General features: G+C 39.9%; 3 protein-coding genes across 7 annotated transcripts in view; all 3 read left to right on the top strand.

The window, feature by feature from the left end:
* The window catches only part of shc1 (SHC (Src homology 2 domain containing) transforming protein 1), a 33673-nt gene extending 29049 nt beyond the window's left edge, over positions 1-4624 (top strand). For all 3 annotated transcript variants that reach the window (XM_047360824.1, XM_047360825.1, XM_047360823.1), the window contains 2 exons: positions 821-1077; positions 1162-4624. In XM_047360824.1, the coding sequence (XP_047216780.1) occupies positions 821-1077; positions 1162-1290 (386 nt within the window). In that variant the 3' untranslated portion in view covers positions 1291-4624. The remainder of the gene's footprint in view (positions 1-820; positions 1078-1161) is intronic.
* A 1400-nt stretch (positions 4625-6024) lies between these two features.
* On the top strand, positions 6025-6845 carry LOC124866256 (lens epithelial protein). Its single transcript, XM_047361953.1, has 2 exons — positions 6025-6473; positions 6704-6845. The coding sequence occupies exon 1, from the start codon at positions 6266-6268 to the stop codon at positions 6458-6460; it is 195 nt and encodes a 64-aa protein (XP_047217909.1). The 5' UTR covers positions 6025-6265; the 3' UTR covers positions 6461-6473; positions 6704-6845.
* A 1087-nt stretch (positions 6846-7932) lies between these two features.
* Positions 7933-25594, top strand: pbxip1b (pre-B-cell leukemia homeobox interacting protein 1b). Of its 3 annotated transcripts, none has more exons than XM_047361497.1 (11): positions 7933-8074; positions 12752-12829; positions 13122-13197; positions 14943-15016; positions 15248-15578; positions 19007-19228; positions 19347-19370; positions 19926-19975; positions 21893-22003; positions 22160-22394; positions 22525-25594. In XM_047361497.1, exons 2-11 carry the CDS (start codon positions 12779-12781, stop codon positions 23988-23990), a joined length of 2640 nt encoding a protein of 879 aa, XP_047217453.1. In that variant the 5' UTR covers positions 7933-8074; positions 12752-12778; the 3' UTR covers positions 23991-25594. The 3 variants fall into 3 exon arrangements, with proteins under 3 accessions (XP_047217453.1, XP_047217452.1, XP_047217455.1); XM_047361496.1 differs by having other exon boundaries at positions 22522-25594; XM_047361499.1 differs by lacking the exon at positions 19347-19370 and having other exon boundaries at positions 22522-25594.
* The last annotated feature ends 2205 nt before the right edge of the window (positions 25595-27799 follow it).

The raw sequence follows: 27799 nt of genomic DNA, 5'->3' as shown, positions 1-27799 counted from the left end.
AACTTGGTAATTTGTGCTCAAATGCACGTTCGTGTGTAACACAGCGGTACCACAATGGAGCAGCTTGCTGCGAAATGGGTAAACACTGATATGAATTATTGTAAAAGGGGTGTGTGGGTTGTAATCAAAATAGGAAAATAACTGGTAATTATTATGTGCAGTTTTACTGTGTGCAGAAAATAAAGGTTGTACATTAACAGTGGAAATAAGCTGTCGTTCTGGCATAATGCATACTAAACACTGAAGCTTCTTCAGAGGGAAGATATGGGAATAAATGTGCATTTTGTGGAACATTATTGGCTGGCTTCACAAGGTTTTTCCCCATTAAAGGCTAAAAATCCATGTGTGTTGTGTGCAGAATTATGACACAGTTTGAAAAATCTGGAAAAAGTATGATATTGTTAATGACTTGTATGTATTTGATTTAAGTATTTTCATGATTTTCAGAATGTGGACAAGTATGGAAAGAATATGAATCGCATTTCCAGACTTTATTCCTATCCACATCTCTAAAGAGTGTACCTGTCTATAAATAAATCCATCAGTCTGTCCGTCCATCCATCAGTCTGTCCGTCCGTCCGTCCATCCATCCATCAGTTTATCCGTCTGTCCATTCGTCAGTCATATACCTATAAATCCAGTCTAAAGTGCCTGAGACCTATTTTTCTGGATCCTGTGTCTCTATCTTGGATCACGTCCTTATTCCAAAAAATCAATGTCTAATAGATGGGTGACCACTGTGCAGAAGACCTTTTACCCCAGAAGGATCTTAGTGGACTTGTCCAAGGTTACAAATGTGTTTATATTTATTATTTTTCAGAACCTCTCGATGATGCCTTGGGAGTCTCTGGACACGGTGGCCCAACGTCAGTGGTGGTACCGCTCCCACTGGTGCAACAGCTGCAGAACGAAATCTGGTTCCACGGTAGTCTGAGTCGCAGAGAAGCAGAGAGACTGTTGACCCGAGATGGAGACTTCCTGGTGCGAGAGTCTGGGACCACTCCCGGACAGTACGTCCTTACAGGACAGCAGGGGAGTCAGCCCAAGCACCTGCTTCTTGTTGACCCAGAGGGAGTGGTAAGTCGGGAGAGCAGGAATAAGGAGCATTACATTTTTAATGGTTACGGGTAACTGGTAACCCAAGATGTTTTTCCCCCTTAGGTGCGCACAAAAGACCACCGGTTTGGAAGCGTCAGCCACCTGATCAGCTACCATATGGACAACAGACTTCCCATTGTGTCAGCTGGGAGCGAAGTGTTCCTGCAGCAGCCAGTGGAGCGCAGGGCCTGAAGCTACACACACCAATGAAATACTCCACCAAAAATACTCTCGCTCCTTCTGCAAATCTTCTTGACACACTCCCAAAATCCTAGGCTTTAATTCTCACTACATTACACACAGCACTCCCATGGAACGTCATATGGCAACAGACAAGCCAAAACAAATAGAAATATATCACTGGTTTCTCAGCAAAATGCAAAAAATCACCTTCTTATTGCTGTTGCGGAATTTTCTGCCAAACTGTGAACTGCAGTGTCTACTAAACCATATGAACCGTCGGACTCGTCCATGTCATGCAGAGAGGCACCGCTGCATTTTCTCAGACTACTGTGAAGCAGGGAGGAGCCCTTTACCATCATCACAACAGGGCAAAAAACATGCAATTCTTTCTTCTTTCATGTAGTTAGGAGGGGAAAAAACAACTGCTTATGAATACGTGGAATTGTGTTCTAAAATTGTTGAACTGTGGAGGAACATGAACAGTCCTGGACTGAGATCTGTGGAGTCTTTATTTAGGAGGGGAAACAGTTCCTCTTCGGAGCATTGCTGGAGAATTTTAGTCAAAAAGGCGTATATTTGGTTCATGCAGGCTTCGCCGCTTACAAACTCACCCTTCAGATCTCACTGGAGAAGGAAATCGAAGAAGATTCTGGCGGGTAAATATGCATACACGAGCCTGCATCCTATCTTATCAGGAGCAACGCTCCACCTTCAGTCCCTCCTGTTTGAGGACTTTGGACCTTGGAGGATAGCCTGTATGCAAAAGCTGTGCTAAAGGCTATCACATCGTTTATTCTGGTTTGTCTTTTGTGTATTTTCTTCTGTTATCATGAGTCACATTACTTACTGGACATTTGGAGTAGAGGAAGATCCAAATAACTGTATCTCTCCAGTCCTTAGCACACACATGCATATGTATATACACACCTTTACAAGCCACACACACTCATGTCATGCCAAAGACCATAAACCTGGTTGCTATTAGCAAAAAAAAAAAAGGAAGCCATGACTATTATTAGCAGTTGTGTCTAGGCATGGGCTGGTATTAGATTCTCATGGCATAGGAATCTAAAGTAAAAATAGTTAAACAAATAAATGACATGATGTAATTTCATTTATTTGGAACAGAAAACCAAGAGTTATTTCTACTGCTGCTAAAAGTATATACTATAGTTGTTACAGTTAAAATGATGGGAAAACATTTATTTTATTACTAAAATAAGGAAAAGTATCACCTGCTGAATCTAGAATTATCTTTTTAAAGCTTTTTTTAGACATAGAAAATACCATTTTGTAGTTCAGCTCTTTATAGACTATAACACGCGTATGACAAGCTAGTTTATTTGTCAGACTGCTTGCAAAGTCGGATGCTTTCCAAAACGTTGTGCTAGTAGCTTAAAAATGACCATAATAAGAGGGAATTTGTCTTACAGTCTGGAGAGAAGTGTAGCATCTTTAAATCAGCCAGCTGACTGGTAGCAGGCAGCAACAGGTGAGAAATGAAGCAGCATTTTGCTACTCTGTGCTCCACACATCTGAAAGAAATTTAAACTGAAGGAACTGCATAATGGAAATTTTCATCAGCTTTAAAACCGTAACATTTAGAACCTTGGCATAAATTGATGAGCATTGGAAATATGTCCAAACTGCCAGCCTGAGAAAAGCTAATCAGCATTTTGTTTTTCAGTAATCTGGCCGGCAGTGAGCAGCAACATTTTGGGGAGGGCCATTGTTTTGTTACTCTATGCTCCTAACAGCTGGAAGAAAATATGGTCACTCTGACACTTTTCTTTAGGGCACATAGGTACTATAAATCCTAGAAACAGCATTTTCTAACCATTTGAACTGTAATGTACAGTAACAGGTAGGGGAGGGGCAGGAAACTCCAGTCACTCTAGCATTTTCTCTGGCATCTCATTAAAAGGACTTGAATCTGTAGGAACGAAGTAGCAGAAATTTCTAACAATTTAAAACCTTCGTACACCTGGATACTGGTAGCCGGCCCATGCCTAGTTGTGTCATAATTATTTTAAAATGGGCTTGTTTTCTAGTGGAGAAATAAAATAGAGGTGATTGTGCCTGAATCCGGCATCAAAGAGGAGATTTTTAAAGTACACTGATGTCAGCCGCAGGAAAAAATAGTGCATTTTAAGAAGCAAAGAGGTTGCTATTCAATAACACTTTAGTATGTGTTTGCATTGACAATCTATGGGTAATACCTGCAGAGTAAAAGCAAAGATACGAAATGCTCAGCAGTCTTTTAGCAAGAACATTCTGCTTGCAAAAATAATGCAGAGTTCTGTCATTGTTTAGGGTAATATGAGGGAATCATCTTAAAAGAAAACAAAAACCTTGTATGAAACAAAGTGGCTCTACATTACTACAGATCATGTTTTTTAAAGCGTTGCCATCGATCTTCAGTGAGCTATTTTCAAACCTACAAGGATACAAAAAGGGGGTATTGGACGCCGTCCTTTTCTTCTCCCCTCAGTTCATGACGTGTTTTATATCTTTTCAATTGTGCCTTGTTTCCTCAATGCAGTCATGTTATTTCGATGCAGTCACCTTATGTACTTAATTCAGATGTAGTCAACTGCAGGAGAATCTCTCCGTTTAACAAAAACTGCAAAAGCAACAAGATGACGACACACGGCTCCAGTGATGGTAATCTCCTCTATTGCACATTCCTGCATTCAGCTTCTAGTCACAGATACTTGATGTCAACATTGGGGGGTGAGGGAGGGAGGGTATATTTCTTGATCACATGTAAATAACATTACTTCTAGAGTGATCGGCTTGATTATTGTTTCTATTCTGTATTTAATGACTTATTTGTTGAGTAATGCAGACTGTAAAGCATTAGGGTGTTCATTTTACAATGTCAGAGAGGTTGAAACCAAAAATGTTGAAATGTGAGAAGGGACCTTTCTGTCACATGTGATCAAACATGCACACATGCCAGAGTGGCAACTGTTCAGATGGGTCAGAAATAGGAAAACCAGAGGGGAGCTCTGTTATTACTCTGTGTGTGCATGTTGTGCTGGAATAGACTCAATTGACCCTCTGTATCATTAGTGAACTGGTGCTGTGTTATTGTTCATCACAGCTGCCTTTGTTGCATGAAAATCCATTTCAAAAAGATGTGTTTTGTTGTTGGCAGCGGTGATATTGTTGATGCTGTTTATGATTTTAAGCCAAAGGTTCATTATGAATAGTGTGCATAGATATTGTACTTTTACTTTTTTTTTTTTTTTTGTTCTGTTTTTCTTGTTAGGGAAACATGTCTGTTTACACCTGTAACTGAAAATCTAGATTGCATATATAAATATATATACATCATTTATCTTTGTGAGTTTTAGTCTGCTTTTACCAGATTTAGTTAACTTATTGTCCTTAAGTCCTTTACATGAAATCGAAAAACAACAAAGTACTCTGTTATGTAGGCTATCTTCAACTGTATTAATCAGGCTTATTGCTCATGGTCTCATTTAGCTTTTTTTTTTCACATAAAAAAACATAAAGAGGTTTCTTTGTGTCTTTTAGCATTAATATTTACTTCAAAGATAATTAGACTGAGGGAGAATCAATGTGAGCTAGTAATCGATGCAATCAAAAATTTAATATATAGTCTAACTGTTTATTCCCAAATTATTAATTAAATAAAAACAGAAACACAAAAACAAAGATGCTACACTAACTCTACTCTCCAGTTGCTAGGAGAGGGAAGTTATATGAATAGGGAACTGACCATTTGAGAGTTGGAATCAACTTTATGTACAGATTGAAATGGAAAGGATGCCATACTGTGGCCACATGGGGCTCTTTACTCTTGTGGAACCAGCTTGCATTTCAGCTCAGGTGGTTCATCCACTTTTGTCTTTCTGGGCTGGAGGCCTAGTTGGCTTTTCTGCTCCAACAGCTGCAGCTCACTCTGAAACACTGGACTTTTGCATGTTTGGATTTTCTTAATTTGGATCACTTGTGGAACTGAGTTGGACACAAAGGAAAAGACATTAAAAAGCATAACAAAGTACCTCCAAAGTGTGGAGGAAAAGCAAAAACTTACTGGAATGAGACCCAAAATTAGACAAATGTAGCATTTCAATCCTAACATGAACATAAAAAACAATCCAGATCTCTGTCACCTTCTTCATGGGGTCTAAGGTCAAAGTCAGCACCAGGGACTGATTACCCAATTAGAGGTGGACTTGGAATAAGGCAGAATCGTCATCATGTTAGACAACCAATATTTCTTCTAAAAGACTTTTTGACTGAGATACAGAAAGTGTCGAGGTATTACTGTAGACATGTCTCACAACTGATTTATGATTTTTAAATCGTGATCATTCCACTGAATAAAAAGGTTCAAGGCTATTTAAAGTGAAAACTAATTATGGATTAGAAAGCTTTCTGGATTTTAGGTATATAAAACCCTTCATATACATTTACGACATTGGAAATATATTATTCTCATATTTTGGAAATCTTCAGGACACCTGCAGAAAACAGGTTAGTTTGGTTGAGACCTATGGTCCGATAGGGACGTTTTGAACAAACCTGAAGAAAAGCCGTTATTGTAGATGGTGTCAAATCTGAGGCCTTCATGTGCACTACAGCACACTGCTAGAAAGGTCTGAAGGTCCAGCATACATTGTCCTAAACAAACGGTGCAATGTTGGTGAGGTTACTGGAACTCTCCCATTTGTTAGCAGAGGAAGCTGTGACAGTAGGTCTCCCACACTGTTTTTGTGAAGGGATTGAACACGGACGAGTGTTGCACTGCAAAGTAAACAAAGCCTCAGCAGATGGTTGAAAGCAGAGGAGTGGAAGAGAAAATCCTGGATGTGAATGGAGGCAGCTGCAGTTTGGACATAAGGTTATAAGTAGAGGATACTATTGGGCCGACCTGACCGGTTATGCACCATTGTACGTATACTCCAACAGCGTTTATCTTTGGCTCTGCACTGACACTGCTTCCCAAGCCATGCACCCCCAGCGTCCTCTTCCCCAGGCCATGCCCTCGTCAGCATTGGGGCAGCACCTGCGGGACATGACTATGGGTCTGGGACGGGGCAAGAACCTCCTGGGAGGAAATGTGTCCTACGGCTTCATCCAGTCGATAAAGGAGTGCCTTTATTTCCTCCTCTGCTGCTGGTGTATCAAGGAGATCCTGGACTGAAGGACTGAAAAAGGTATAAATATTTATTTTACATATTTATCAGTTGCTCTGTATAATGTAGATCCAGTCTGCATTTGTTTGGAATGTATGAGATACATTCTTGGAAAATCTTTGGTAAGTAATTTTCTGTTTTGCAATTGTACTCTTACTAAACTTAATTCGTTTTATATATATATATTTAGATGACTAATCAAAACAGTTTTTATGGCAATAATTTGAGTCCTTTTGTTTTGGCGTCCATAGATTCCCCATTTTGAGGTTTGAGCAACCACGCTTCAACATGCTGCTTGACTGGGTTCAATTCTCTGAAGATCTGGGATTCCTTGAATTGTGCTGTCATGATTTTTACTTGATATGGCAATAAAACTAAATATTTCCACCTTCACATCTTATTTCTTTTTATTTACTTGATAGTTAAAATGTGTTGTACAGACTACAAACCAACGGTTCACATGCAACAACTTAGTTCAGGTTTGAGTGTCACAAACATTGTCATACTGTGAAGTAAAGTTCATATACGGTCATTTTAAATGTTGTAGAATGATTAAGCAACTTTATTCATATAATCTTAAATGTAGTTGAATGATTAAGAAACTTTATGTTGAGCACCACAAACCAATTAGCCTATTATTTGATCAGCTCTGCTTTTATATTTTGAGCTGTTGTTCTGCTGCATGGAGACACTCCCACAAAGTCTTAAGAGTTTTGCCATCCTTCAACTCTGACCAGCTTCCCTGTCCCTGCTGAGGAAAAGCCCAGTGCATGATGCTGCCACCACCATGTTTCAAAGCTGGCATAGTGTGTTCAAGTTGATGTCCAGCGCTAGTTTTCCAACACACACAGTGTTTTGTATGTAGCGCAAAAAATCTGATATGACCTTGACTGACTAAAGGCCCTACATGGCTTGTGGCAGACTGGAAACTGAAAACCTTATGGCTGTCTACTACCAAATGGCTTACTCCATGTCTACAGATGTGCAACCCGAGCTGTGAATCTCTGCACCTCCTCCTGAGTTGTTATGGGCCTCTTTAATTAATGCTCTTCTTGCCTGGCCTATCAGTGTAGGTGAAAGGATATCTCTTGACAGGTTTTAACTTGTCATACTCATTCCAATGTTTGATGATCGCCAGTGCTCTATGGTTTTATAACCTAACCCGTCAACTGTCTCCCTAAACGCTGTTTCACCTATAAATGCATGGCACACATTTTAGATTTTTTTTGTCTAAAACATTTTCAAAAGCATGTGTCATTTTCCTACCACTTCACCTTTATAGGGTCGTTTTTTCTTTGCATATTACGTAAAGCCCCAATAACATACTTTAAAGTTTGTGGTAGTGACGTCACAAAATGTGACAGTTGCACGGCGTCTACACTAACTTGTCAATCAATCTATAAACGTGTTTTTCGAGGAAAACTGAAGCTGAGCTTTCATTGGTTACGCCATTTGATAAAGGGGCGGGATCAGAGCGACCCGAGACGGTGATTGGTCAAGTACCATGTAGTTTTTTAAGTTTAGACCGCACATTGTAAGTTCCGAAGTTGGATGGCAAGAGACTGAACAGCCGTCTGTAGCTGTCACATTCTCCGGAGTCTGGAGTAAAGTCAGCCATCACGGTAGGAGAAATCTGAATTTGAATGCTTATTCGTTTTTTGTTTATTTGAACCTTCAAATAGCTGTCGTAGTTTCTCGTTTTCATACGGCACCGCCTCCGTTTCACGTTTTCCTGGTCGCTCGCTGCGAAGGGAAAACTTGTTTGTAATTATTTAATGTCACAGCGTTAAAGTAGCAACGATGCTTTTAGTTTTGGTTCTCATCCAATAAGTTGAAAATATTCTCGGTTTTGAAGCTTGAGCCATCTTCAGTTCCTGTCTCATCCTCTCACCCGGGCTGTTATATCTGCGTATAATAAACGCACATCATGGCTGCTTTGCATCTGAGCCTCTGTGCACAAGTTGCTTAAACCCTTAAAGACATCATGTTGTGCAGTTTAATCCCTTGACCTTTTTTGGTCTTTTTTTTTTTTTCCTCCTAGGAGAAGCCGGATAAGATCTAGTGCTGGGACAGTGGGTGTGCTCCTTTGCATGTTCGTCAAAGGAGAAAATACATTTGTTGTCATCTGTGCACGTTTGCATACACTGCATCCAAGGAAAAACAAAGAGTTATGTTTATTTCAGGAAGTAAAGGGACATCAGAGTGTGGAGTATCTGCAAATGAGCAAAGGGAAGGCTCTGCTTTTGCAAAGCAAATACATTTAGGTTTAAACTCTTAAAACTGTAGAATAAGAATGCATTTTTTTCTGAAAACATAAAGCTTTATGGTGCGTGTCAGGTAATCCTTTTAAAACTATCCTTAGACCACACTGCTGCCTCTGTTGCATTCCCTGTGGACATCTTCTCTATGCTCCCCCGTCCTTTCTGTCTCTAGTCAATCTCACAGCAGCTAAAATTAGCCACCATCTATTTAAACCATTCCACTATATGCTCCACAATGCTCCTTGTGGGGCCCGAGGCTAGATCCTGCAGACTTCTCTCGGGAGGAACTGGATTAGGAGACCTAGATTGTGGCGCTGGGAGAAAATTGAATTTAGGGAGTGAAGTGTGTCATTATCCTTACATTGTGGGCATAAGTGAGATGTCTTTGCATTTATAGATCATAGTCTGATGACGTGTGTTTAAAAAAAAATGACAGTATAAAAGTGCAATTATCATTCTTTTACTTTTGGAGAACCTGGTCTAAAAGTTGCATATTTCTGTTGAAATCCAATTATTTTTTTGTTCTCAGAAATACAGTAGACAGTTAAAATGTGCCACCCTGTAGACATCCATTGAACAGACCAATAATTTTGAAATGAAAGACTTCTTTTGCCTTTATCTTCAGGGCGTCACAGGCCTTAGTTACTCGAGTCCGTGCCAAAACATTTGTCTTCTAGTCAAAAGCCAGGGTGCCCACAAGGACTCCTGTGCTCACAAACTACTAATGAAGAACTGAATGCTCCCAAAGCTACAGGACACCCTTTACACACACACACACACACACACACACACACACACACACACACACACACACACACACACACACGGACCATTTTCACTAAATGTTTGTAACACTTTACAGTAGACCCTATGTTGGTAGAATGGGTGCGGCTGAATGGCACAGGCTACAATCCAAATCGTCTGCATGTGTAAACAGATGTAAATGTCTTAAAGGACACACAGGGATTGTCCTATTTGTTGATCATTTTTATTTTGTAGCTCTTCAGCAAATGTTTCTGAATATATTTTCTCTGCACTCTTTTAACCTTATCGTTGGAAGCTCTGGAACAGTCACATGTTTTAAGAGAAATCTCCTTTAGACTATAAGAAGCTAAGTAAAAATCGCACACGGCATCTTTAAACAGTCTTTCTGCTCTCTTTATGTGTGATAAACTGTCTTTTAATAATTGCTTTTATCGCTTGCATACAGTCGTACTGTACAGTCGTCAATGTGGCGTAGCATGGAGGCGATCAGCCTTTGGTTCTGCTGAGTTGTAATAGAAGCCCTTTGATAGCGGACTTCAGTTCATCTTCATTGTTTTAGGTCTGGTATCTCTCATCTTCCTCTTAACAATACCTCATAGATTCTCTGTCTACCACATGTATTCTATGGTTTTCGTAAAGCCCTTTTTCTGGCCAGTCAAGCACAGTCATTAAAGCAGGTGTTTTTACTTTAGGCGGGTCAACTCCTGCTAGAAAATAAAAGTCAGCTTCTCCATAAGGCTCGTCAGCGGAGGGAAGCCTGAGCTGCTCTAACATTTCCTGGGGAAATGGCTGTGCTGATTTTAGACTTGATAAAACACAGCGGACCAACATCAGCCGATGACCTCACTGACTGTGCAAACTTCACATTGGACCTCAAGGAATTTGGGTTCAGTGCCTTTCCACTTGTTCTGTATCTGTGGCTTTGATTTCAAAATGAAATAATACATTTCAAATGAAAGAAGGACCTTGGACCATAAGCTCAGGTAAAATGCCTCTGACATTCTGGTTAAGGATCAGTTTAACACTGGAACGTTACTGAATATGTTTGAAACAATCGAATTGATTGATTATTGATTAATATTTATGCATTTAAGATGAAAAACCTTTTTGTAAATGTGCTCTATCCAGCACTCAAGCGGCATAGTTTTAGCTTCACCTGCTTCAAATTGTTTAAAAAACATCTCCTATGAAGCACCTTTTTGCTATCCGATTATTAATCGAAACTAGGCAACAGATTGATCGTTAGTTGCAGCCCTAGTCCTGAATATGCTTGTGTGTCGTAGCTCCTGGAAACACCGAGTCCAGCTACAGTCCACGCTTGGTGAGTCTCCCCCAACCTCTTGAATAAGCGTTCTTCACAGCCCTCTCAAGGCTGCAGTTGTCCATATTGCTTTTACATTTTTTGTCCTACTTCTTCCTTCCACTGAACATTCCATTAATATGCCTGAATGAAGGGCTCTGTGCACAATGTATCCCAGATGTATTATTACACCAGTATAACTGTACGTAATTTCAATATCCCAAAGAAATTCCTGGAAAATATTGATGTTTTTTGTAATCCATTTTATGCAGTAATCACCGGTGCATTAGAAAATTATTTTGGGGGCCATGGAGTCATATGCAACTTTTAAAAAATAAAACCTTGTTTTTGTGACAGAAACATAATTTTTTTTCCAGTAGCTGGATACACTGCTCACTGTTTTGGCTCTATTTTTTTTATAAAGAACCCAAAGCAAACAGACATTAACATTGTTTAGTTAAGTATTTATTTATTTATCCCATGCTGTCATTACAACGTTTACCAATATTATTGCGTATTACTTGTTTTCCTAATATCGTGCATCCATACTTCTTGTCTTTTTGTTAAATTTGTCTTATGTAAAATTGGAGTTTCTGAGAAACTGAATTTTGTTTTTCATTAAATCAAAAAAATAAACACTTAAACACATATCACACCATGTGTAATGAGTCTATGTAATGACTTGCATTTTTTGATTGATTTACTCATCTAATCTTGGTGTGATGATGATTTTATTAAAGATGCATCTCTAAATGCAGATTTTATCTAAACCAAAATACATCCCCAGCTATAACAAATAAAATATCAAGCAGGTTATTATTAGTTTTTGGAAAGGGACTGTTAGCGAAACACACGTTCGCTGCCTTTTTCTAGACATTGTGGAGGTGGAAATACTTAGTCATTGATGTTCAGATAAAATCTAATTGTTGTTTTATATCTACTAACCAAGCTGTGAAATGAAAGTTGTACATCAGTAAGTCCCTTAGCAACGTAGCGTTTAGAGACTGAATCAGATGTTTGTGTGATTAACTACAGTGACTTGCTTGGATGAAAATAACTTGGTGGCCTTTCGAGCTGAAAACAGCCTCGTACAGTTCACCACAGCACCTGTTTTGTCATAAAATAAAATGAACATGTTCTGTTGCAAAGAGAACAGAGTTGCTCTTCATCTTCAAACTGGAGTACAGAGTGAGGGAAGAGGTCAAACAGGAAGGTGCAATCATTTTCACAGCAGCTGTAACGATCCAGTGGTACGAAAACACCCCCGCTGACTCCGCTGTAGCATGGGACTTAATTTAGAAAGAAATGACCTCTTATTTTAATGAATGTGATTCATATTTATCAAAAGAATCAGAGGAGATAGACCTCTACATTATCAGCCTCGGATATGGAAATGCTGCCTCTGTGGAGATGAACTCTCTCAGCCTTCATACTGTCTCGTTTTCCAAGGCCACACATTTGTGCCCGGACTGGCCAAACATTCAGTTCTAGGTTATTTTTCTTCATCACTGCTGTAAAAGTAAAATGGAGAAATTGTCACAGCTGCCATATACCTCCTAACCAGAGGAATGCAATCGCGTTACCATCATGCTGTAATGAAAGGGTCTTCAGTAAAACCAGAAGCGCTATTCTTTATGTTAGGGCCTCTGTGGAGTCTTGAAAATTTGATTTAGACAATTTCCAGATCCAAATAAGGATGAAAGAAGAAAATTAAGTATAGAAAAAAAACAACCATTTTTATTTCCAGAAAATATGACATTTATGACATGTAGGAAACCTGTGTTCATCTTCTCATGGGTTTGTCAGTAAAGAGAGGGGGGTAGCTTCTTGTACCTACTAGTGGGTAGAGAAAGGTTGAACTCCTGACACAGACGGTATAGAGAAACAGAAGAGCATAGGGCCGTCCTCACTCTCATTGCGTGGAACTATTACTAATCACGAGACTTGTTTTCGATGCTGGTTTTGTGTTGCAGGAGTCGGGCAAAGCCTTTGGGGGGGCCATGTCTGGGGGTGGTGCTGCCAACAACAGTTGGACCATCCTCACATCTGAGGTATGATCACTTTGTTCAAATGTTAAGTAGTCATGCAATGACCCGATTTAAACATGTCCTCCAATAAAGAAAGCTTTGTCCCAGTTAATTTCCCTTTCAGGTCACCTGAATATGAATTAGGTTTGTGTCACAGATTTTATAAAAATTATTTTTTATTTTTGATGTGAAGTTGTAAAAAGAGGGACATTCAGAATGATCAGTCGATGAAACTGTTTCTGTATTGCATATATTAAAGATTTTTTTCTGAAACGGAGATGTCTCTGTCTTCCAACTGACTTTCTGGTCATCCTAGGAGACGGTTGCTGAAACCCTGAGGCCCTTTGCAGAGGGAACAGAGCAGCATGAAGAAAGCCATGCATCTGCTGCAGGTCTGGTTACATTTATTTAATTTATGTGATTTTTTTTTTTTTTTTGTGCCACATGAAAACATTACTAATACATTTCAGAGGTGTACAACATGCTGGTGAAATGCCAGGTTTTTGTGATGAACAAATTAAGAAAACCCAAAATATCTTTGGATAAAATAGGAAAAAATGAAAAAGCAGGCAGAGTTGCACACTAACACCACTCTATTTTTCCACACTCAGCTTGCTTCAGCTCACATTTGCTGTTAGAGAATCTGATTAACCTGGATTAAAGATTTGCTCTTATTTCTGTCATTAGAGAGCCAAAAAAGGCATGTTTCTACCTAAGGAAGTTTGGACACCCTACCCCATAAAAGCTTTTGTTTCTACCTTTGTCTTTTATGCTTCTAGCTTCCACCAACCAGTTTCTGACATCGGTCTCAGGAAAGTTTGCCCACCCTGAACCTCTAGCTGTGAGATGTTTGAGGGTTTTCTTGCATTTTCAGCCTGTTTTAGTCACCTTGCAGCATCTTAATGACATTAAGATCTGGGTTTTTAATCCGCCCAGGACTTTGTGTTTTCTCTTCATTCTCAGCAGGTGAATTTACTGGTAGGTACTGGTTCACCGTCATGTTGCAGAGTCCAGTTCTACCTCGGTTTCAATATTATTAAACATGTGAATTCATAGTGGATTCTATGATGAGCTGGTCCGGTTCTGCTGAAGCAAAGCATCCTCAAACCATGACAGTTTCAGCTATATGCTTCACAGCTCATGGGAGTTTTTTTTCCCTGGATCATATATTTGTTTCCTGTGAAGCATGTTCTTTGTTCTTGTTCACACATTTCAACTCGAAACTCATCTGTCCAAGATATGATGAGCTTTTAAGGTTAATGTTGGCAGCAGTTTTGAGTTTACTCCACTTTGCTGAAAATGTCAAGTAGCATCTTTTGTTATTGTTCATTTATTTTTCTTTTAAACAGTTCTATTAAAGTTGTTGTTATTTTATCAGTTGACTGTATATGTTGTTAAATTTGTGTGTGTGTGTGTGTGTGTTTTTTTTCTGTTTGTATGAACAGATGTAAGATTTACATTTGACAAACCCAAGATAAGGTGTTGGATACAGCATTGTTTCCTTTTAATGCAGCAGTCTGCCTTTTTAACTGAGATGAACTTAAATGCAAAAGAAAAGCTGTCACTTCTGAAAGCTTGTATAACACTTTCTTTACTTCCAAGAAATCAGGCTTTCTTGTAATTTAAAAAAAGAATTTATAAAAAAAAGAGCTCTGGAGAACTATTGATAAAGACTTCTTTAAAAACGATTACTATAGCCCAATCCAGATCTCAGCGCTGTTGAGACCTGCCACAGTTAAAACCTTGTTCCTGATAATAATATGAGACTAATGAGGCGATACAGAGGAAGACCACTCAGGTTTTTGCTAATAAAACGTTGTGCAAACTGTTTGAGAGCTGTATTTTATTTTATTGGCTCAGTCTTTTCTTTGTTTAAATAAATTTCCCTCTCTTTAACTATGATGATGAGCAGCTGTTTTCAAACTTTATTTTACTTGAACATCAATTTCCTCTGTTAGTTTTTTTTTTTTGATGAAAAATAAAATGAAAGCCATAGCCACTGCCATGAAGGTCACAGGTGCTTGTAGTGCCAAAGTTTTACAAAAGTCTGAATGGTTCCCTTACAAGAAGTGGTGGTTAAACATTTTTGAACTGCTGTTTTAAATGCTTCCTTTCCTGTGTTTTCTTGATGAACCAGGACCTGGAGAGAAAAATCAGCCTGCGAATAGTCCCGAGTCTGCAGAAGAAATACTCCCTGAGGACAATTGCCTAGTAAGACGGCAAAACTCATGACACTATATTGGCCAGCATTACTTTTTGGGATTTCTCGTCTAGCTTTATTTTCATGCATTTATGATGAGTCAATTATCATCTTCTTCTTTTTGCTATTCATATTCTTATTTCAAGGATCATTTATTTTTACTCGAGAATCTTTCTTTGTTTTTCTCTGTACACAAACTCAAGAGTTTTGAACCTTTGCCAAAACTCATTCACTCCTTTTAGGTATCTGAAGAAAAAACAGCAGATCAAAATGCTGACTCAAACTCCGATCAGCGCCCGTCTGTTCCTCTATCTGCGGATGTCTCTGGCACCTTGGACCATGGTAATGTCAAAAGCAGAACTGAGGGACTGTCAAAGTCTTGCCTTGACCCGGATTCATCCTCCGACTCCTACACCCTCCTGACGCCTTCCTCTGATGGGCCCCCAGTCTCACTGCTCAGCACAGAGACTCTAGGAGGTGCAGAGTTTTCACAGGCAGAAGAGGAGCTTCCACAAGAAGAAACGCTTTATTTGCAAAATAGGGACGAGCCTCATCTAGAGGTGGAGGAGTCAGGTGAGTCTCCACAGATAACTGATGGAGGTGTGAACAACTGCAACATCTCGGTCAGGTCGTTGATTTATTAATACATACAGTGCCGGCCACATTTATTGACATCCTTCGTAAATGTGTAAAAAGCCTGAAAGTAAATTCATCTTTTATTGCAGTAGGATTATCTGAAAAAGTCCCAATCTCTTTAAACAGATCCAACCTTTAATTTCAGTACATTTATTCAGTTTAGGAAAAAAATCAATGTTAAAAAAAAATAGTTTTTAGCCAAAGCACCAGCACAATTATTGGCATCCCAAGTTATTTTGTTAACCCCCCCTTGTAGGAAAACTCTTACTCTTCTGCCATAAAACAGACATTCGATTTATTTTTTTCATTAAAATGTTTTCTGTGTTGTCCGGGCCACATATTTTGGATTATTATCCTGCTGAAAGATCAGATGGTGTGTTGTCTTTGTACTTGGAAGTCGGATTCGCGACAAGAATACTCGTGTCAGTCGGAATTCTGACTGGGAAGTCGAAACTCGGGGCGGTGTCCCATGATTGTCATCCAACACGGCAGCATGCATATAAAATGTAGAGAAGGTGGCCAATATAAACTGTTTATTACCAGTTGAGAAGGTACGTATCTCTTTAAACAAGTAGGACATATAGAAAATATGTCTGAAAATGGTCCATTCGTATTTTAACCAATAAAGTTAAGAAAAATACATCATTATTGTCTTGTATTGCTAATAGCTATTAGCCACCACAGCAGTTAGCAACTCTGTGTAGTTTTTTAAACCTGCAACTAGAATGCTTCCAACTCAGGTGATTCATTTCTAGCTCTGACATCCAACACGAATTAAAAGCACCACACAAACTACCAGTTTTTTAAGGGGTTCAAAATGCCATGAACTACTAACAAGGTTCTAGGAGCCTTTGAAAGAAAAACAGACCCATAGCATCACAGATCCTCCACCATACCTGACAGTGGACAATGACTGCTTTTAAACATATCTGTCCTGGGAAAACAATCCTTCTGTATCCTACCATCCCATTCAAACAATCATCTGGGGTTTAGACGGCATCTAATGGTCAGAAACGTCATGACCAGAGGATCCCACTCTTTGTCCCTGGTCTAATGGATCTTGATTTCACCTGCAACATTAATGCTGGTTCATGCTGGTGGTGTAATGTTCTTTTACTTTTAACCTCTTATCTCTCTGTCAAAAACTACTGAAAAACCAGTGACACAAGGATGTTTAAGAGGATCTCTTTTAAGGATTTAGAATTTTTTTTTTTTTTGAGGGAAGGACCAGACGACATTAGGAGCAGCTGCATTTTTCATGGCAACACGAGCTGATAGGTACAAGATGCCTCCCTTTTCTACAGATGACTGGAACAAACTTCTCCAGAAAATAGTAGTGATGGCAGTGAAAATTCTTCGGCTTGAAATGAACATGGAGGTAAATGCTTGGTATGCAAATGAAACATCCCTATTAATGATTTTTAAACAGTGATAAGACTGACATCTAACTAGCACCACCAAGAAACAGAATGCTGATGTAAATGTGAATAAACCAACTAACAGTCCTCGCTGAAACTCTCTTGGCGCAAAGCCAAAGGATAAATCCGTTCCTTCAGATAAAATGACTTGGCTGCCAATACTGAGAAACGTCTCTTCAACCTCAGCGCCAAGAGAAAAACAGCAGTGGACTGTTCTCACAACCATTGATGGGAGCAAAGAAAGTGAAAACACAGGTTTTCACCACATCTGCAAGACTCTGACTCCCCGAAGGAAGGCTCAGCTTCACACTCCAGCAAGAGGTAGTAGAGCAGATTAAACGGCTTCAAAAAGGGCCAGCCACCAGGCCACAAACCGTAATAATGGGTGACGGAGCTGTGAATAAAATTAATCACTTTTGCAGCAAGAGAAACTCCAAAGTATTTAGTTTTGTCAATCATATGGTGTCTGATAACTCAGTGAAAATACTGATGATTATGGATGACCATCCGACAGTGAGAAACCTCATCATTCACACAGGAGCACTTGATGTTGTAAAGCAAAAATCAGAAATCTTGAAAGAGGATTTTATTATTTTGCTGAACAAAGTTCAAGGTCTCAATATCAAGATATTTTTCAGTGGACCTTTTATTGACAGTCCGCCATGGTCATGAGAGATTCAGTAGACTGCCGACACACAAGAAATGGCTTAAGAAATCATGGGCTGCAAAATCTGTGAACTTTATCGACAATAATATTTTCACAGAAAGAAGACATCCTTTCTAGAAAGATGGATTTTATCTTAAATATGGAGTACAACACTTCACTTCCACCATTTTTTTATTCCATGAATCAGACACCAGTTGCCTCGTCCCGAAACAGGAGACCAGAGAACAAAGCAACTCATAGAACAGCGTTCTGAAGGACAACTGCAGCCGGCTGAGACGAGGATCAACCATGAAGAAAAAATGGCCTATTCATCACTACAACAAGTGGAATAACCCCAGACTCCAACAGGACAAGCGGACCCCACCCACCTCTCCCCTATGTCGAGCGCAGACTGCCCTCTCCTGGGTTCCACTGACATAGAAAAACCTTGTCAAGATCGGAACACAGCTTACTTCACACCCAAATCGTCCAGCTTCTAGCAAAAGTCGCCAAGTCCCCCACCTCCAATACATAACTGGTCTTTTTCACATATCAAGGTTGACAAGCCTGTTTGTGTTCAGGACGTTCAAGAAACAAACTGAGAAGTACAATGTCCAGGCAATAAGATTACCCGCAGTGATTATATCCAGGAAAAGCTTGGGCCCCCAATAGGAGAATGCTACAATATCTCTGTGCTAATACATAAGAGGAAAAAAGAAATCTAACAAGATAAGAAATGAACTTAAAATCCAGTCCTTGCCAAGGGCAACTTGCCACAGAAATATTACCAGCCATTAAATCACTTAAACTGGCTCTATTAAACAGTAGATCTTCATTACTGAGGATAATCTTGATGTCATTTTGTTTTTAACAGAAACGAGGTTAGATGAACATTATGAGACACCTATACAGATATTCAGTGCCAACCATTTACAAGTCTGTGATATGTGCTGTGGGAGACTTCCACAGGAGCTTCACATCATCAACATTCAGCTGACAAATCTGTAGCAACAGTGTGATGCCATCATGTCAAATCTGACCAAACATATTCTGAGGTGCGTTTTCAAAATCTTGTTGAACCGTTGCCACAAAAAATTACCGCAGGACTAAAGACAAAAGCAGGAACTACCCATTCCTATCAAGGTGTAGCTAACAATATGTCTGGTCTATAACATTTATATCACATATGTATGTCATAGTTGAGTTTCAACATCAAAGTGTTTACTTATTGGCAGTAAAGTGTAGAAGGTTTATTTAATATCTAAATGCAGCTTTCTTAAGGATCTCTGCTGTGTGTTCAGGAGTCGGTGAAGAAAGGTCAGAGAAGAAAGAGGAGAAGGCCGAGCCAGAGGAGAGGAGGAAAAAGTCTCTTCTGGAGCAGATTGGAAGAAGGGAAGAGGAAGAGGAAGAAGAAGAAGAAGAATTTCAGGTGCCACAGCGAGAGAACGACGGTGTGTTCTCTCTCAACAAGTGCATCGTGGCTGCTCTCATTCTGTTGGGTCTCGGCACCATCTTTTTCTCTGGTGAGCACCACCTCTGAACCTGTGATGTTATTTTAGACTTTAAACATGTTGAGATGTTGGATGTAATAACAAACGAGACTAAAGGTGGCTCAGAGATTGAGGTGTATTATGCCTGCAGGTGTCTTCATGGACTTCGATGGGGGTAGGTTGTTTTAGTCCTATTGTGTGTGCATGTATGAAAAATAATTCAGCTTTTCTTGGCCACAGCACGCAGACTTAAAGGACTTTGCATGGAATGCTTTTTAAAGTCCCGTGTCCTTTTGCTTTGTGTTGGAAGAGGGACATTTTTGTCCTGACATGAATATTAAAACCACAAATAATTTAACCAGACTGAATTTTGAAGCATGCAGTGGTCTGAGCATCATGCTTATTGCCATCAGTGAAAGAATAAAAAAATAAAAAAAACTTTTACAGTTTGGGGTAACAAATTGGTGTCATAACCTTGCAAACTCAACAGCAAGATTTGTACATTTTCATCTTGAGGTTTGGAAATTGCCTTCTTTTTGCTTTGTAGAAAAATTGATGTTTCATTGGTGTACGAATGCCCTTTGTCTTTTAAGTTGCAGAATGGACATTTTCTTTGTTTGGGTGGCGTGTTTATTATTTGTGCAGTTTTGGCTTATAAGCTAAACACATGACACTGATTTGAAAGGACAGTCGTCCACACTGACTTTACTCTGTCCATAATGACTTGCAGAGAGTGAGCATACAAGGGAACCGAAGGATACAGAAGCACCAGAAAAACAGGTCAGTCTGATGCTCTCCTTCTCTTCTGTTTTATTGGCATCAAGTTTATCCAATAAACATGACATTTTTCATGTGTGGGGCTGAAGTAACTCGATTGCCGATGTTACGAAAATTTCTCAGAGCAGATTATTTGATTTAATGCCTTCTTTAATCAATGCGATTGTGTACTGGTCACCATGTTTCCCCAGACTAAATAAAACACTGTTCTACAAAAAAAAAAAACAGTTGGCTTATCTGTCAGAAACAACTTTTTACAAACACAAGATGGATGTGTTTCTGATGGAAACCGCATTCAGTCATGATCTTTGCAGGAAGGGTAATGAGTAGGACCCTGAATCATCATGCTCAAACTGGATTAGATCATTTAAAAACTGTTAAAGCAGGGAGCATTTCATACATCAGAACAGTCCAGTCGCTCCGTGCCTCTCTTTGGCATCTTAGATTTGAAAAGAACGATGTCCCCTTCACTCATGAGGACATGTTTGGCTGCCTTTAAAACTTGACTGTAAACTAAATATAATCAGAAAAATACAGACGAAAAGCTTTGGATCATGAAAAGACACGCTGTTTCACTCAGCCAGCCCAACATCGGAGATTAAAGTTAGTTTATCTTCTATGGTGACATCTCACTCCCTGACAGATCATTGTTTTATGCAATGAAACATGGCTGCAACAGGTTGGGGAAACTTGTAATCGTGAGACAAATTTGGCCAATCACTAGAAGCATAGCGATCGGGTGTGGGCTGATAACCGTTCTTGACGTACTGAAGTCCTTTTTAATTAAGAGCCAGAGAAAGTCACCGCGTCACTGGCGATTTCTCTGGCTGTATGGAGCATAGACTCATGCAGCTCTGCCCCTCCCACACCGGTTGCTGTGGACTGCTGGTCAGCTAGCTGAAAGAAGGCCCCTCTGTTTTTTCTTATATTTGCAGGAAAGACCAATTTGGCTTTTTTGTAAATATTTCCAATTTTGAAAAAAACAGTGATGCTGTTTTAAAACTACAGATGGCAAGCCATGGACTGGTTGGCAAAGCTGTTTTAAACAAAAAGCAATTTAACCTTGTTATACATTTAGTTTTTTTAGTTTTTTATTAGCGCCATGAAACCACTGTACTTTTGATTAAGCATATTAAACTAAGAATGTCAGGCCTCAACCCATGCCTGAGTAGCTGGGATTAAACCACCTTTGTCTCACCATGTTTTCTTTCCCAATATTTCCACAAGTCTCCTTTCTACTCTCATCAGAATTGGTTGTGGACATCTACTACTGTGAGCATCCGTCCAACCGAACAAAAATATTCTGGATAAAAACTCTTTAGCAAAACTTGATCACAGGCTCTCCATCTAACTGAGCTATTTTGTGAAAAAATAGCAAAGCTTATCTGTAGATGTGCAAATCCTGTACTTAAAGACATACAGCTGTAACTACAGAGAGAGGTGGTTCCACACAGTATTGAGTCAGTGGGATGGAAAACAAATTTATTTTTCATTTTATTTTTTTTTATTTAAACCTATGTTTGCTTTTCCCTCCACTTCACAATTATGCACTACTTTGTATTGGTTTGTCACTTATATCCCAGTAAAGCACAATAACCTTTGTGGTTATAACATGACAGAATATAAAAGACCCAACTACATTTGCAAAGCAATACTAATGACTATTTGAAAAGTGTTTGATTGCAAAAATATTCAGTATTAGCAGTTCTAGCACAATGACATTTTTAAATGCCCAATTTACTGTGCTGGGCTTGTTACACCAGCGTGGGCAGCAGTGCATCACAGCTGTTCACCACAAACGGCTGCTCTTTCCTTAGAAATTGTTAGTTTGTTTTTATCTCTAGCCAGTCTGGTGTAGGTAGATATGCAAAGTCCTTTTCAATTCAAACTGTTTTTCCTCCGTGTGCAATGTGTTGACAGGAGTGGCTTAATCCCGAAGTGCCTCCACGCTTAGATCCCAACAGCTCTGAACTCCTGAATAAGTTATTTGAAGGGAACCAACAGATTTCTGCACTACAAGCTCAGCTTCAGGTGTGACTCCATTCTGTCTACTACTTCATTTCTCCTTAGTGCATTTGTGATATACACATGTGTAAACAAATGTGTGTCTTTGCGTATATGTGTCAGCAAGTGCGTAACATGCTCATGGGAGCTTCTTTACCTCTCTTTTTTCCCTCCTCCAACCAGGCACAGAAAGAGGAGCTAAAAGTAGCCAAGGAGCAGGCAGAGGAGGGAGTGAGGGAGCAGCTGCTCTGGGAGGAGGTGGAGAAGGAAAACAGTAGGTTGAAGACAGAGATTGCATCTCTCCCTGTCCTTCAGAAGGAGAACGACAGGATGAAGAAAGAGTTGGAGTCTTTCCCAACCCTACAGAAAGAGCTGGAAACGCTGAGATCCACTGTGACAAACCTAAAACTCTCCCCAGGTACAAAGGCACAGATTGAGGAGGTGAAGGGAATTAGTTACTAAAACAGGAAGGGAAAGCAGAGCGACTTTAGCTACTTTTTTTTTTATTGCAGACTTTGTCAACTTTATTAACTGTTGTCTTTCAGCAGCCAGTCATGCAGACCAAGCAAGCGTGAAACCCTCTACATCCCCACCTAGTGGACAAACAATAAATGGCAGGCAGGATGCAGCTGGACCCACAGAAAATCAGCCCAGGAAGACTTGGGAAGACCAGAGGCAGAAGAAAGATCTAAAAAGGGATACATATGAAATGAAGGAGAGAGATAAGTCACTTAGGAAGGAAGGAAATGAAATGGACCTTAAAAAAGGAGATAAAATGGAATGGAAGAAGGAAAAACATGAGCATGGGAAGCTTGAGAAGGACAAAGACAAGCCAGGAAAGCAAAAGAGGCAAAGTGATGAGAAGAAACAGTGGAAGGAGAAAGAGTTGAAGAAAGATAAAGGTGGAAGAGGAGATGATGGAAGGCCCTGGAAGGATAAGGACGGTAGGAAAGAGTTTAAGGAAGAGAGCAATTGGAAAAAGGGAATCTTTGAGAAAGTACATGAAGGTAAAGAATGGTCAGGTAAGATGGAGAAAGAGGAATGGCGAGGAGGGAAGCATCAAGATCAGAAGCAAAAGGGAAGGGAGGAATGGAAGGGAGAGATGGGGTGGAAAAAAGGGAAACATGAAGCCAAGGAGAGAAAAGATTGGAGAGAGAAAGGAGATAAAGATCCTGAGCGGAAGGATAAAATTGGCAAGGATCATGGTAAGGAAAGGAAGGGAAAGGGTGAGAGGAAGCAGTGGGACAATAGCAAAAGTCAGGGTAAAGAGAGGACAGGGAAGGATGAGAGGAAGCTGTGGAATGAGTATGAGAGGAAGAGCAAAAATGGAAAACAAGAAAAGGAATTGAGGAGGAAGGACGAGACCTCAGAGCAGTTTAAAATCAAAGAGATGAAACTGAAAGAGAAAAAGCACAATGTAGATGGTGAAAAAGAACAGTCATACTCCCTGAAAAAAACAAACAAACACAAATCTCGAGGTAGCCATGGCCACCAGGAGGAGCACCTGTATGGAGACCAAAAACACGACCACACCCACCGCAAACCCTCCGTGGGTCAACCGGAGTACTGGCTCCAACAAAAGGAACGCCTCCAACACGACCCCAGACCCCCACAGCAGTGTAACACGGTGGAAACCTGCGCCCAGGCGGAGGGGCTCATCCCTGTCCCATTATCAGAGTTCGAATCCGTACTGCAGATGTATCTAACCAAGGCGGAGGAGGCCGGGGTGGATGGAACCAAAACAGTGGAGCTCAGAAAACTCGCCTTGGAGTCCTTCAAGGATGGCATGTTTCTGCACGACCAAAGGAGCTTCCAGGACTTTGTTGATAATCTGGCAGATATTTTGGAAGATATGGTGGAGGATGGTGGAGAGGAAGATAGCGACCTGGAGGATGAAATGGAAGGGTTTGAAAAAGAAGTCCTGAAAAGGTTTTCACTGCCAGGAGGTGGGGAGAAGGAGAAGAAGAGGATTAAAGGAGAATGGAGGAAGGAGAACAGACAGGAACATGGCTGATTATGATTTGATAGGCTGGAGGACTTTTTGACCACAGTTGCTTCAATGTGTCCATGAGGCAGTCATCCCTTTTTGTTTCACTACTACCTGTTAATCCATGTTGCTAAACTTTATTCTCCCTCATACCTTCACCGTATTGAACAGGCTGATGGGAAAGCTGCTAAGTGTTAATGATTTTAACATCTGGAGAACAAGATTTTTGCCCATTCAGCTTTGCAAAATACCTCCAGCTCAGTCAGATTGGATGGGGAACATCTGTTAACATCAATTTTCAAAACAGATTCTCAGTTAAATTTAAATGTGCAGTTTGTCTGAGCCATGAGTATGCTTTGATCGAAATCCTTCCTTGCAGCTCTGACTGTATGATTGAAGGGTCGTCCTGCTGGAAGGTGAGACTCCATCTAAGTCTCAAGTCTTCTGCTAAATAAACATTCTTCTCCCCATCATCTCCGACCAGCTTCTCTCTCCCTGCTGAAGAAGCCATCCCCACAACATGATCCCGCCACCACTGTGTGTTCATGGCCTTCCACCACACATATGTAGGTCAAAAGGTTACGTTTTGGTCTCATCTCACCAGAGCACCTTCTTCAACATGTTTGCTATGTTCTTCTCCATGGCTTCCTGTAATCTGCACATTGAACCTCTTAAGGCTTACTTTCAGAAATGGCTTTCTTCTTGCAGTATAAAGCTTTTAACATCAAAAGTTGGGTTCTGATTTTTGTGTTGAGCTACTAGAGCCTATGGAAACATCCACTGGTGTTAAAATATTTAGTTATTGTGAGTTTATACCTTTCGGTACGGTTTGGATGTTTTGAACTTCGTTTCTAGAATTGAATACATTTTATTTTATTTAAACACTTCATGTTCATACGTCACTGTTAATGTTTACTAAATGTTCACTCACTGGGCAAACAGGTTGTTATATTTATTTATCACTGGATCTTACTTATGTTTAATGGCTTAATAAACCATTTCTATTAAATCTGGGTTTAATGTGGGTCATTAAAGAAATTTGATGGATAATTTATGTGTTGTGTGAGAATTTGGCATTGACCTTTCTTATCATTTGTAAATATTGCATCCAGCATGTTTTGTTTAAGTAAAGAAGTATTTAATTGTGTTTAAAACGGCAGGCATTGTATAGAAATAAATGTGGGGCACATAAGATGCTGGCATGTTCAGCAAGTATGCTTGTTTTATATCTTTCCGTTGAATAGGTTAATTTAATTAAAATCATTTGTATGTTTACATGCTGGCTGATTGTGGTTCTTTTGTCAAACATTTGACTTAGGATGTTTGTTTTTGCTTTAACATCAAAAACAAATAAGCAGGTATAGTCTTTTTTTTTTTTGGTGAAATAGCTTGATTATCTTTTATTTTAATTCTATTTAAAACCCTTTCTCCAAAGAACAACAAATACAGTCATCTGAATTTGTGTTTGAACCTTTTGGTCCCAGTAAATGAAAATGCTCATTGTTACTTTTCAGAACTTTGCTCTTTAGTTTTGGTCTGTAAGAGTAACCTGCTGATGTCATTGACTTCCCATGTGACCCCCATAGCATAAGGTTTGAATTTTCCCAAAATAAATCATTCATTTAAATTCATCAATTGTGTGACCTTTCCTTCTCGCCTCTGTGACCGTTCAACAATTCCTGACTCAGCGTATTTGCTATACACAGAAGACTGCATCCTTGCTGGCCTGCCAAGTACACCCTTGTTGTGTTCTGATAATGGAGGACTCGTTAACATTGGCCAAGGTGAGGCTTTAATCCGAACAGACCTGAAGTGAGCAGTTTAGAGAAGGGACATTTCTGTGTTTCAGAATTGAGGCGTTTCTCCACAGAAATGTAGGTTTAAAAGTCATCAGATGATTTTACAGGTCTGCTGGAGGAAATATTTAGTGAGGGTTCCCGCTAGCCAGCTGGGTTTTTCAACTTAGGTGTGTTAAGACGCGTGAGAAAATACTCTGGTGGATGGTTGCAGGGATTTAAAAAATATTGTGAAAGAAGGAAGAAGAAACCAGACTGCATGTTATTCAGTTAGAGGAAATGTTTGGCCTGTTGATTATTGTACTGTCGGGATTATGTGAAATGTTTCCTCTGGTAAATGTTGAGGTTTCACCATAATTCATGAAGATATTAGTTGTTTCTAATCACACCAATAGTGGGATAGTGGACAGTGTTGCATCACAGATTTTCTAACATCAGCTGTGGACTTTTTGTGTTCTGCTCCAGTTACTCTGGTTTCCACTCATATCAGCAGCACGTGTCAGGTTAACTATTGATTTCCCATTGTGTGTGAATGAGCCCACCCATGTCCCATTAGGACTTTTTAGTGCTTTGCAAAAGTATGCACCCCCCTTGTACTTTTTCCCCATTTTGTTTATATTACAACCATGTGTTTTAGAGGTAATGTATGTGCAGGAGCAACACAAAGTCACGTGTAACTGTAAAGTAAAAGGAAAATGATATATGATTTTCTTTTTTTTTTCCTTACAAACTTGAGCAGAGTGCATTTGTATGCTGTTCTTGAGCTTGAGTTAATATAGAACACCCTTTTAGAGCAATGGTATGTTTCTCTTTGCACAAACATTTGTGCATAAACAGATTTGTTTACCCATTTTTTTGCAAAGTAGCCCAAGTTCAGTCTCAATCTTTTGCCATCTCCAAAAGGTTTTCTTCCAGGATTGCATGTATTTAGCTCCACCCATCTTCCTATCAATTCTCACCAATTTCCTTTTCCCTCTTGAAAAAAAGAACATCCACACAGCATAATGCCGCTACCGTCATGTTTCAAAGTGAGGGATGGTGTGTTCATATTGATGTACAGTGTTCGATTTTGCATGTTGGTCAAAAAGTAACAACAGGTCTTCCTGTGTATCTCTTAAAACATTAGGTGTTCTTTACACTCTTCCATAAAGGCTGGATCTATGGAGTCCATGACCAATAGCTGGTAGGTTTGCAGTTGTGCAGTGCTCTTTCGATTTTCAGATGATAGATTGAACAGAACTCTGTGGGATGGTTAAAGCTTGGGATATTGTTTTATACCCTTTTCCTGGTTCAAATGTCTTCACAGCTTTCTCCCTGACCTGCCTGATGTTTTCCTTTGTATTCACTATGCTGTTTGTTTTCCAAAGTTCTCTAAAAAGCTTCTGACGCCTTCACAGAAACTTGAGGGGGAAAAATTTAAAGAACATGAATATCTTTGCAAAGTCAGTCAGTCAGTTTCTACCGCTTATTCCATAGTGGGTCACGGGGGAGCTGGTGCCTGTCTCCAGCAGTCTATGGGCGAGAGGCAGGGTACACCCTGGACAGGTCGCCAGTCCATCGCAGGGCAACACACAACCATGCACACACTCATTCATGCACCTAAGGGCAATTTAGAGTTACCAATTAACCTAACAGGCATGTCTTTGGACTGTGGGAGGAAGCTGGAGTACCCGGTGAGAACCCACGCATGCACGGGGAGAACATGCAAACTCCATGCAGAAAGACCCCAGGCCGGGAATTGAACCCAGGACCTTCTTGCTGCAAGGCAACAGTGCTACCAACTGTGCCACCGTGCAGCCCTGCAAAGTTATGCAGTTAAAATTTTCAAAGAATTCTCTAAAGTCAGATTCAGGTCCAGCTGGAAAATTTTAACTACAAAGCAGCTCTTATCTTTTCCCAGTGGAAATATGTTGATGAACCATTTAGTTTTGTTAGCTGCCGCTCTCCTCTTCCTCTACAGCCGTTCTGGGAATGCAAGTAGGGATGTACACTGCTATTTTAGGTAAAAAGTGATATAGATCTACATGTTTGTGTAGCAGC

The sequence above is a fragment of the Girardinichthys multiradiatus genome, chromosome 3 (assembly GCF_021462225.1).
Source record: "Girardinichthys multiradiatus isolate DD_20200921_A chromosome 3, DD_fGirMul_XY1, whole genome shotgun sequence".
NCBI classification, from domain to species: Eukaryota; Metazoa; Chordata; class Actinopteri; order Cyprinodontiformes; family Goodeidae; genus Girardinichthys; species Girardinichthys multiradiatus.
This window is presented reverse-complemented; position numbering and strand designations above follow the sequence as displayed.